Genomic DNA, 12,558 nt, shown 5'->3' with positions numbered 1-12,558 from the left:
ATTTGCTGCTACCACACTTAATGCTCACAGTACTGAGTCATCTTTAATGCAAACACACATTTTCTGCCTTGTTTCTATGTTTTCCATTATAATGCAACACAAAAACAGTGTACATTGCATTCCATCCCTGCGAGGTTTGCATAAGCAGTTCCAAGTTAGACTAAATATTGTATTGTTCTTATTACAGTGGATAAATATTTCAAAGTTTAGGAATTAAATATTTTATTTTTCAGTATGCTCTCTGCCACTATTATGAACTTTTTACAGCTCCTTCATTCATGGAAAATCTTTAGGGTTTCCTTTTTTAAATGTAAGACTATTATTTGTATCCCCGAACAGAAGCAGAGCAGAGTTAACAAATAAGTTCAATAAATCACTTTATACTTGGTGTTTCTAAGAACAGTATGCTTCTTGATATAAAGAGACTTTTCTACGAGGCATGCATCTTTTATCATAATAAAAGTTTGGACAAAAAGATAAATCAAGTAAACATTACATTTCTAAGTATACAATTTCTCTATTCATTGTTATAATAGCATAGATTTTCTCGGCATATATCTCTTAACACAGGTATTTCTCACACTAAATTAAGACAACACATCCAAAGATGAGCATGTCCTGAGCTGCTTGGTTGAAATTTCCCACAAAATAAGAAACCAAGAAGCTGTTTACACATTTGCCTTAAAAGGAGCAGACTAATTATGTTAACTGATTTATTAATATATGAAGTTCTTTGTCCAATTATTAAAACTACAAAGAGACCAGGGAGCAATTTAAATGTCTAATGTACCTCAAAATCTCTTTCTTTAAGGTTAATTATAATTCCAAGCAGAGTTACTCTAGACAGGCCCTGTAGGTTTTATGCAGGTTTAAATAAAATAATAACAGTAACATTACCTCATTGGCCAGCTCCAGGAGCACTGGGGCAGTTCCATTTCTCCCCACTCCATTCAGGTACCTAGACAGACAAAGCCAAGTGGTAATGCAGTGACAAGAAAAGGCCAGCATAGACTTGTCAGTATCCCATGTGTGTACACATTTCTCCTGGGCAAATGCCATGCTCAACTCTAGTTAAAGTATGCTACTGTCATAGGAAAGCATTGAAGGGAAAAGGCAAACAAAAACAACTTACCTCAAACCCACTGGCAACTTACTAACTGAAGTTGGGGGCACAAGCTGTGAGCAAGTCGGTCTCCCTTGCTTTCGTCTTCTAACATGTAAAGTGAAGACGGAAGGGATTTTGAAAAGAACTAGCCCTATCACCCAGCTTTATCTGTACCACAAAGCACTTTATGGAGAGGAAATCAGTTTACTCTTATGGTTTGAAAAAAAAGCATCCATGCATTCATCTCACCTATTTACTTCTGTTTCACAACACTGGTTGACATCTTATTAAGAAACAAATGGGACAGACTTGTCATCGGTGGGCCAACACACCTTGTCAGGCAACACAAGCCATCATCTTACCTGCCCTGCATTTCCATCATAACCTCCATCCCTCCTCGTTGCCTAACCAGCTAAAAAAAAAAAAAACAAAAACAAACAAAAAAAAACACCAAACCAAAAAAACCTCCCCAAATCCATCCCAGACATGGAAGCCAGAGTGATTTTTATTTTTCAGTAAAAATTTTAATGTGCCATTCTCCTGGAAACACTTTATAGCTCCACATTAAATCTCACGATTCAATTATAACCACTTAATATTGTTTATCAATTTCTACATAATCTGGTTCCCAACTACTGTCCTCAGCCAGTCTTATCTGTAGTCACTGTTCTGCACTCCGACTTTTACCTGGAGAACTCATGATTCAGCTGACACCTAACTTTTCTCAAACCACCACAAGCCTGGGGAACGTGAGGTGCCCCAAGGTACAATTGATGACCACCATGTAACTCTCTCCATCACTTAACACAGCAGCGTACTGTGTCTGCCTAGTTACTCTCCACCTTAAACCCATTCCCCAGTGCAGGGCTGAATGCCTGATGATGATGGTAGAGGTAGAGGTATTTTATTCAATTTATTATGCCTAAAACAGCTCTCGGCTTACAATAGGTGATTACATTATACACATATGTATTTTTAAATAAATTACTGATTTCATGACTTTAAAAATTTTTTTTCTAAGATTGATTGATTGATTGATTCATGAGAGATACACAGAGATAGAGGCAGAGACCTAGGCAGAGGGAGAAGCAGGCTCCCCACAGGAAGCCCAACACAGGACTTGATCCTGGATCCGGGGATCAGGCCCTGAGTCGAAGGCAGACACTCAACTGCTGAGCCACCCAGGCGTCCCTGATTTAAAAACTTTTAATTAAAAAAAAAAAAAAAAAAAAACTTTTAAGAGCCACACTGGACAAGAGAATTCAACATGGACGTTTACTCTAGAGCATGCTGTTTGAGTGAATAAATTAACAATACCTGTTTGATAGTAAAAATCAAAGTCAACAGGTGAGGTCTTCCATAGAACTACCACAAGCAGATACTAAATTATATTATTTCGTAAGTATATTTATGAAGATATATGATTTTTCTACAAACAAAGTAGAATAAAAGTAAATTATTCAAGGTAGGAAGTCTCAGGATCATTATAACCTCAAAGTAATTCTAATAAGTTCATTTTCCATATATCAGGGACTTTCCTAAAAAAACTGTTTAGGAATCTAATCGAGAAATAAGCACTTTCAGGAGAAAAGGGCAAGTGTGGTTTAGAGAAAGGTCCCTGGGAAACAGCTTAGCTTAGAATCTCACATCAACTCAAAACAATTCCACTGCATGGCTAAGGCTGCTCAATAAACAGCCAATCGTTTCGGTCAAGTCTAACCAACTAATCCTGTGCTCACAGCCACCAAACATGCTCATCTGTTAAGGGTTCAGACTTTGGGTAAGATGAGTTAAACCTATATTGATATTAGGGTATCTTTACAATATCTTTACAACTTTCGACTCAATGTTCATTTATCACACAAATATTTTTTAAAAATTTTATTTATTTATTTATTTATTTATTTATTTATTTATTTATTTATTTATGATAGTCACACAGAGAGAGAGAGAGAGACAGAGGCAGAGACACAGGCAGAGGGAGAAGCAGGCTCCATGCACCGGGAGCCCGATGTGGGACTCGATCCTGGGTCTCCAGGATCGCGCCCTGGGCCAAAGGCAGGCGCCAAACTGCTGTGCCACCCAGGGATCCCCAAATATTTTTGAGCTAACTTATACTGAGCCTATTCCAGGTTCTAAAGAGGCAGGAGGGAACAAACCTTCCATGGTTCCTGATGTCATATTCTAGTGGAGAGACAAACAATGAAAACACAGAGACATACATAATATAATGATATATATATGCTACCATAAAGTGTAAACTTAGATGAGGTAGTCAGAAAGCCCAACCCTAAGAAAGTGACACGTGGGTAGAGACTTGTAAGAAGGAAAGTGATGAGCATGGGAGGAAGAACATTCCCAGCAAGAGGACAGTAAGCACAAATATCAGGAATGGGCCTGGGGTTTGGGGTGTGTGAGAACCAGGAAAGGCTCTAGTGTGACCAGAGTAGAGCTTTGACAGCCACTGCCTATGCCAGAGAACTGTCATTTGGATTCAAAATGACATGGTTTCATGGAAATGTTGCATTAACCATGAACCAATGGAGAGCCTCTATGAAGTTTAAAGTAACAGGAGATGGTCTAACCATAACCTACTATACCTATATAGAAATATGTTCATACCCAATATAGTGGGAATTCCTAATTACTTGTTAAAAGCTGCCTAGTTGCCAAGAAACAAAACCCCAGGGTACTGATGAAACCCATCTACGCTCTCTTAGCTGGTGACGGTAAAGCTCTGAAATGGAACCCTACCTCCCAAGGTCTACTAAGGTGCCTTCCAACGCTGAAGGGTAGACCTGCTTCTGAATATATTTATTCTCCAATTTATTTCCTAACTATATTCTGTAACACTTCAGGAGTGCTAGGGCAAAGAAATTAAGTGAAAATTAATTTGAAGTAGTAGTTTTCCTTTCTGGGAAATTTGTCTTCTATACAAGCGACTGATCAGGTTTATTCAAATTTTTAGCTATGCAATCAAAGGGGCATACTAATGACAAAAAACATTCAGTAAGGACACAACTGGAAATTCCTAATGCTACCCTTCTCTGCATCCTCAAAAAATGTGCAAACTTGTTGTGCAGACTTTCCATACATTTACAATGATTTGTTTCTCTCTCATTTAGACTGGAAGCTCCGTGGGAGGGATCTACACAAATGTATGCTGACCCTACATCCAACAGATCCTTAGCAAAGGTCTGAATTTTAAGTGAGATAAAAGGATGTGATTATGAACACTACATTAAGGTGACCTGGTCCATCTTCTAATATCTATTGATAAATTAAAACTACTTTGGACAGAAGCTATGTGTCATCTTCTAGCTTTGCCATAAGAGGACTAAGAAGTGTTTATCTTGTGGGTAAACCATCCTCAAAAGGTCTTCATAGAAGGTCCATCTTATGTTTTCTTGAGTGTGAAAGATTCATTAGCATCTAAGATTAAAAATAGTATGTGTTAATTTAAAAGATTTTTAAAAAGGTTTTATTTATTTATTTGAGAGAGAGAGCGAGCTTGCACTTGAGAGAGTATGGAGGGGGTGGGGGGCTGGCCGTGGTGGGAGGGGAGGAGCAGAAGGAGAAGACAACTCCTCGCTGAGCAGGGAGCCTTGCATAGGGGCCTCCAACCCAGGACCCTGGGATCATGACCTGAGCGGAAGGCAGATGCACAAATGACTGAGCTACCCAGGTGCCCCTGATTTAAAATACTAAAGGCAAAGTTATTTGATCTTTATTATTTTCATAATAATTATAACGGTAGAACTTCAAAAACCTACCAAAATTCTATGCTAAGCCTATAGGTGAATACTACCTTTGTTGATTCTACCTTTAAAATTTTTGGAGCCGATCCCCATGTATGTAGCTGTTTTCCCACTAAAACAGAGCAGCTGAGGATAGGTATCATGTCTTATTCACATTCATATACTTGATTCCTAGCATGGTAGATGGGACACAGTGAATGCAAAGTAAATTGTGCTAATTAAACAAAAGAGTGGTACAAATTTTCAGAAACTACTTTTGTCATGTAATGTCAATAACATATTTGAGCTGGCCTTTTTCCCATGTGAACATGTGAATGAAGTTCAATTGATCTGATTCTATAAAGCTAATAAAGCTGGCCCTCAAACAGTGTGTGTTGGAAGAAGGGAAAGATGGGAGTCAACATTTCTAAGCTTTGCTATTGATGGGGATTTAAAAATCTGACCACTTGTGAACATGTCTGTGTGTGTGCATACATGCCCATGTGCAATAGTCTGGATGGACCTAAGTAAATTTTACCAAGTATGTCTCCTTTATGGAAGTAAAATGTAATTAATGCAAGGAGAAAGAATAGAGCTGTTTTCAAAATGAACACTCAAGCTGTATCAGTACGTACACAGTACGAAGAACTGAGGAAATTTCCTCAATAATTCAAAAGCTTGAGAAAGCATTTTCAGCTGATATTTGGATATTTTGAACTTTCATTTAAGCACGATGGAATCACAATATGTACTATATGGTCTATAAATACAGACTTTGAATTCTGAATTAGGATCATATCAACACTAGCAAGAATGCAGACACACAGGAATTCTTAGACAGTGCTAGGGGGAAACCGTTACCACCTTTCTAGACAGTAATTTGGCAACATATAATAAAATCCTTAAACGCTCATTATTTGCACCAGTAATTACACATTTACAGAAATCTTAAAAAACTAATCCAGAATGCAAATACTTATGTACCAAAATGTTTACCACAATACTATTTTTATATTACAGCATTGGAAACAATATGTTCAACAGAGTTATAATTCAGTAAATTATGGTACTTTCCATGTGATGAAGTAATCCAATCAATAAAATGTTCACAAAAAGCTTTCTACAAAGTAGTATTATGTCATACACATTTTTTTTCCAAATATAAAATTCAGAATTCACAATGGTATATATAGTATGACCTCATCTATATAAAAATGGATTGACAAAAGACCAGAATGAAAAACACCCCCGTGGTTATCTCTAGCTGCCACAATCATTCATTCCTTTCTACACCATCACAAGTGTATTAATTTCTAGATTACTCAAGTATTACTTTTATAAAAGAAAAAGAATTAAAGTATTAACATTGTCAAATTGCTTTTAAATATGTTTTGATATAATACAATTTGCCTTTATTATTATCAGCTGGAAAACAAAACTCTCTTAAGGCCAATTTACCTTAGAGAATACAGGGACATTTAACTGGCTCATTTACAAGAGGCTGTGTGGTCAATCCATCTGAAAGTTAACAATATGGCCCATCTCCAAGCACAGAGGGCAGGGCAGAAAGCCAGGGAGCAGGGTGGTAAAGGAAGAAACTGGTGAGGCTGCTTTCTCTTTAGTCTGTCCATTACAGCCTAACTTCACATTTTTGCTTGGAATGTTGTGACTCCTTGAAACAACTGAGATTTTCACGTTTAAATAAATTCATAAATATATTTGTGGGAAGCCCAGGTGGCTCAGCAGTTTAGCGCCACCTTCGGCCCAGGGTGTGATCCTGGAGTTCTAGGATCGAGTCCCACATCGGGCTCCCTGCATGGAGCCTGCTTCTCCCTCTGCCCTGTGTCTCTCCCTCTGTGCCTCTCATGAATAAATAAATAAAATCTTAAAAAATAATAATAATAAATAAATATATTTGTATATATTCTATATTCTCATTATTGCTCACTCAAATGTTCATCATTAAGTAACCAGATTTATAGGAAAGAATTTTATTTCGGGCTTGACCTACTCAGATAATCCAATAAAGTATGTTCATACTTTATTAAATATACTTTTAAATGAAACTAGATTTTAAAAAGCCATACTTAGAGATCTTAGAAATCATCTCATTAAAATGGCATTTAAACAATGAAAATGACTGTCAGAGGGCAGCCTGACAGCCTGCCTATAAGTGGATCTCCAGATTTCTAAGAAATGCTCTATTTTCTATTGCTTACATTACCAAGGCTTTAAAAACTGGACAAAGAACCAAACTTTTATATGATGGGCTAACACAATAGTTTTTACAAACAAAAATGTACTTTTTGATGGGTAAGTAGCTTTTCAGTCTTTCTTTGGAGGGCCTGAGTTCCAAAGTGTTGCTGACTTCCTAACACCCTGTGAGCCATTCCTCATTTTTCACACATGATTTAAGTTATAACTTTAATTTAAATGTTGATGTCACTGAGATTATAATTCTTGAAAAAAATCAATTCAAATTCTACAAAGACTTGTTTAAAGTCTACAAAGACTTGTTAAACTTGTTTTGTGTCCTAGACACAAAAGTGGGCAAATGTGGTATGTATACCTGTAACAGATGCTGAAGAGATCTCTTACCATACATGGTACAGTGTATACTTTCTTAAAAAGCTAACTTCAATAACTTTTCTTTTCAATAAATGCTTCTCAATTCTTAAAAAATGACTTTACAGAAACATGATACCAATATTTATTCTAGGTACTCATTTCATTCATAAAATTTTTGTGCATAAAAATCATTCATCTAAAATCGGTGGTGTCACTCTCATCACAGAAACGATGTGTCAATCTTAGGTGTAATAATTTAAGAGCATATTTCAGACAGTTTTCCTTTCCAATATATCCTTGAAATATTTAAGAAACCAACCAACAATTTTAATGCAAGCCATTACCATTTACAGTTATAAATTATTCAGTCATTGAATATTGTACCAAAGACAATAACATGTTTAGAATTTTTTTAAAAGAGCCATTTTAAAATTCTGTTTTAGAACAGAGGTTGAAAACTATTTATAGTAAATTAAGCTGAAGTCAAAAAATCTCCTGGACATTATGTTGTTGATTTATACCCAGACTTTTTTTTAAATACAAAACCCCATTTAAAATGTGACAGTTGTCTATTATTATATATCTCCGTATGTCCTTACTTGACATGTTTTTTTCCCCTCATTTCAAAAATGGCAAACCCAATATCTATGATGCAACATAGAAGTGAGCCAAACTTCAATTTTGTTTTCTAACGCATTTTTCAACTTGTTGATATAAATAAGAAATAAAATTGGGCTTGAGAACTTTCACACATATATGTAGATACATGTGTGTATTAACATGCATCTCCACAAGATATCCACTTACAGTAAGTTTAGAGTAGCCAACTGAGATTTCATAATTACTATGAAGATTTCTTACATGGTATGCACACACAAACAATCAAGACAGTTTCACCATATTCTTTAAATATACCATTTGAGAAATCATTCAAAAATATACCTGGAGTCTTAAGCAAGACTTGTATCACAATGCCTTGAAATGTTACCATAGACAACTAATTTAGTGACCTAATTTATTCATAATTATTATTACAATTAATAGGTACTATGATACCCTCTAGTGGGGCAGGCAGGTCATACCTCTGATAATAAGTTTCAATCGCTTCTGAAGTATGATGTTTGGCATGTGTTCTTTTAATATGTTTCTGAAACAAAACAAAAAAAGATCTTTATGTTATGTCACACATCAGGTTCAAGAACAGAATGACATATTTCTTTATCCCAATATCTAGCACACTGGGCAAGGTGAATAAAAGAGTTTGGGGATTTAGGTGGGTGATAGGTCTTTTTTCCTTCTATTCAATGAATCCATGCATTTCAATCTCTACTGCATGGCAGAGATGTCTTCAGACTGCACAAGGTACAGTGTATGTTTAAAAGCCAACAGGGTCGTAGCAATTGAATCTAAATAAGTTTGCTTAGGGTTGCAGAGGGCAAAGGAAAACTTGTTCCCTCTTTCAACCTTTGTATTAATTTTCCCTCGATTCAATTCCATCTAAGTCCTCTGCACTCTAGTTTTACAACCCAATTGCCATTTTTAACCAGGAAGAACATTGCTTAAAAACAACTTATTTGAAAACTACAAAAAGTAATTCCATAGAGACTTGCCACTTGACTGACACCTGTCATCTCATGATAAATGACTCCATTTTCTGCCTCTCTTGCCTTCTGCCACTCCAGCAATGGTCATTTATCATCATCTCTGTCAGCAATGGAAAGCAGCACTGACAGTGCAAGTCAGCAAACATTTAGCACATGGAACGACGCAACACAGGGAAATTATTATTGTCAGAATAATAATGGTTTAGCATAATTTATTACAGGTCCACCAAATAAGCAAAGGCTAGATGTTATTAGACAGATGGATGGGTAGGCTTGGCAGGCCTCCACTGAGACGCAGGCGGTGCTTGATGTGGAAAGGAGAACATCCTCCAACCCAATCAGAGAGCTGGCAGTTCAATTACAAAGAAATAAAGGGACATTCATCATTCAATTAGGCACCTGTCAACCCTCACAAAGGAGAAAACTTCTAACCTGGTACTCCTGGGAGAAGATGCTCAGCAGAGTGGCCTGCGATTGACTGGAACAAATAAAAGAAGGACAAAGTTAATTACTGGAGTGCACGGCAAAGAAACAAAAGAGAAAGGAGCTTCAAAGGTAGGCCTGCTGCCCTGTAATCTAACAGAACATGAAAACAAGTGTGGAAAAGTTGTTCCAGATGAACACCTCAAACAAAGGCTTCCTGCTGCTAGGTCAAGGAGACAGAGAAAGGGAAGGGGGAAAATATGGATGGTCTTAGAGCAAATGCTCATACGATTTGGACATTTTGTAACTTTAGAATGATTCTAAATCATGTCTGTAGTGCACAGTTATGTTAAAACAGATCAAAAGGAAGTAAGGTTTATTTCCCTTTATAAATGATAAGAGTCAAACCCTATAAACAGTGGAGGACATGCGGTTCACTTTCTGGCAACAGTCTAAATTTACTTTGTTGGTGGACAGGTATCATCTGCAGCGAGCACAGAGTCAGGTGTAAAAAACTTTGGTCTTCACTAGAAGTATAACCAAGAGACCACTGGGACATTCCTACTGACACCAACGGGCTTTGAAAATGGAAGCTTTCGCAGTAGAAAGCCGAGGTCCTGGGAGTGTGTCATTCCCAAAGACTGCCATGAGCCTTATTCATCTAAGACTCCATGCAATGTCAAACACCTGGCAGGGAAGCAACCTGGAAAACACTCTTCCCAAGTGGGACTTTTCCTCTCACAACTGGAATTTTTTTTTTCTCTAAAAAGCAATCAATATCCTACTGCTACTCTTTTTGATTGCCCTCTGTAGATATATCTACCTTATCACACATCTCAAGAACAATTAATTATTTCTGATATATTTTCCTACTAAATGCTATCTGAACAAATTACAGCATTAATAATTCAACTTTTATGGTACACCAAAGCACTAGGAATAATTAAGATTTTTCTATGCGTGAATGAAACCTCTTAAGCTCATCACAGGTAATTTGGAGAGTGTGAAATACAAACAATGACACCATATTTCTTTACTCGCTGCCACAATGTTGTCATCTTCTGCACACTGTCAAAGGTTTGGCCTCGAACCCCTTTCCATTCTCATCAGACTACAAAAAAATAGGTTAAAAAAAACACAAACACTGTAAATGTTCAGCAAGGAAAACCAATCATTACTAAAGAACTGCTTCAATAACTCAAATGCACTAAAACTGAATAAAAAATTATAAACTTGTTATAGTCTATTTTTTTTCAGTTTCCCTTTAAAAATAGAAACCACCTTTGAAAGAGCCAATTTTACATGTAAAAATCTTCCTATTATTCCTGGCTTGCCTGAACTTCATAAGAAATGATATAACCCAGTAGCGTTTTCTGACAACCAGCTTCTGAAAAAAAAAGAGTGGCAAGATTAAGCCCAGATCTTTATAAACTACTGAATAAGTCAATATGTTATATATTTATGTGCAATAAATAGACCCTCTCCTCATTGTACAGCAAAATATATTTAGGTTAGCCATTTGATGATAGGCAAAACATCAGTCTCTAAGTGTCAGAAAATATGATGGAAATAAATATGCTTGTAATGGGCAAGTTGGGGACCAATGACTACTGAAGAGGGAACAAAACTGTGAATAAAACAAAAGCGTAAGCGTGGAGGCCCAGAATGGGAAAAGTAAGAGATAGCTGGGGAAGTAAGTCCAGGAATAAACAGTTTCATAGTGAGAAGCTGGTTAGGAATTGAGGAAACTGTAAAAATGGAGGATGAGACAATGTCTTTAGCTAGGAAATGGTCTTTCAACTGCTTAGAATTCAATTCAGTGGAAACTGTGGACAGAGCCTATGGAGTAACCCATTTTCTCAATGGCCAATGGAGTTAAAGAGAAGATTCCAGGAGGAGATAAAACTGACCTAGATATAAAGAGAGCCAATGAGGGGCACCTGCGTGGCTTGGTTGGTTAAACATCTGCCTTCAGCTCAGGTCATGATTTTAGGGACCTGGGATCCAGCTCCTGTCGGGCCCCCTGCTCAGTGGGGGCCTGCTTCTCCCTCTCCCTCTGCTGCTCCCCCTGCTTGTGCTCTCTCTCTCTCAAATAAACAATCTTTAAAAAAGAGAGAGAGAAAGAGAGAACAAATGACATACTTAGCATAGTAAAAAGGACAGACAGACCTGGGTATAAAATACTTTGGGTTTGGTTGACTAGATGAAGCTGTAGAGAGCTGAATGTCCTCTGCTAGGTTACTTGCCAACCAAGCTATGTGTTCCTTTATGTGCTGAGCTTACAGAATAATGTTAATAAGACTCACACCTTAAAGAGCAGTAAAGTATTAGTGTAACCAAGACACTGACTCCAGTGTATATCATTTGTTACTCTCCTCTGAAGTATTAATTCTGAGAAGATATTCCAAATGGAAAGAGGCAAGTGAAGACTAGAGCAATCACAATCTTCAAGTGTACAGCAGTGAAGAGCTTACCATGTCTGCTCTTCCCCCTCCCAGCGTTTGATTTGACTAGCTAAGAGTGCATAAGTTTTGGTATAAATTCAACAATTACCAGGTTCGCAAGGAATATGGTTTATAGCCAGAGGGGAGAAAAAGATACTGCATAACCATAAAGTCTGTTTTGAACACCACAGTCAATCAGTCGGCAGTATTCTCTAAGCATCTATAATGTCCTGAGGTCATGGGTAGGGGGAAATAAGCCCTCAAAATAAAAATAAAGAAAAAAAAAACTAAGTAACCAACTTAGAGGAGACTTTCAACATGTATGTGCAACTGAAAAAGCAAAAATTACAACACTGTCAAGTACCAATGTATTCTTTAGGAATCTAGTGAAACAAATCACACTCTAAATCCTCACATATTTCAAGACTGCATTGGCTTTGGAGCCTATATGTGTCGCTTAGCATATACGTGTTTTAGATTTACATGTTCAAAATTATGGTCACTTATTTTGAACAAATGCCCAAGATATATTATTAAAACCTCTTAAAAGATCACTTTTGTCTTTTTTTCCCATACTACTCTCCCAGGTGAAGCACCTCACCCTGCAGCTTTCTGAGAAAAGAAGAGCAAGCCAGTAGACTCCCAGAATGGCTATGTAAAACCTTGCCCAAGTCATG

General features: G+C 37.0%; 1 protein-coding gene across 16 annotated transcripts in view; it reads right to left on the bottom strand.

Moving 5' to 3' along the window:
* The window catches only part of CDIN1 (CDAN1 interacting nuclease 1), a 232,727-nt gene that overhangs the window by 170,846 nt on the left and 49,323 nt on the right, over positions 1-12,558 (bottom strand). For 14 of the 16 annotated variants that reach the window (XR_012022674.1, XR_012022676.1, XR_012022673.1 and 11 more), the window contains 3 exons: positions 9,447-9,492; positions 8,493-8,557; positions 898-958 (listed from right to left, as the gene is read on the bottom strand). Coding sequence is in view for 9 of the 16 variants with exons in the window: in XM_072808852.1 (XP_072664953.1) it covers positions 898-958; positions 8,493-8,557; positions 9,447-9,492 (172 nt within the window). In the remaining 7 variants the exon portion in view is untranslated. The remainder of the gene's footprint in view (positions 1-897; positions 959-8,492; positions 8,558-9,446; positions 9,493-12,558) is intronic. The other 2 variants (XM_072808861.1, XM_072808858.1) reach the window with 2 other exon arrangements.

The sequence above is a fragment of the Canis lupus genome, chromosome 32 (genome assembly GCF_048164855.1).
Source record: "Canis lupus baileyi chromosome 32, mCanLup2.hap1, whole genome shotgun sequence".
Lineage (NCBI taxonomy): Eukaryota > Metazoa > Chordata > Mammalia > Carnivora > Canidae > Canis > Canis lupus.
Note: the sequence above shows the minus strand (reverse complement) of the source record. Positions and strands in the feature narration are given on the sequence as shown.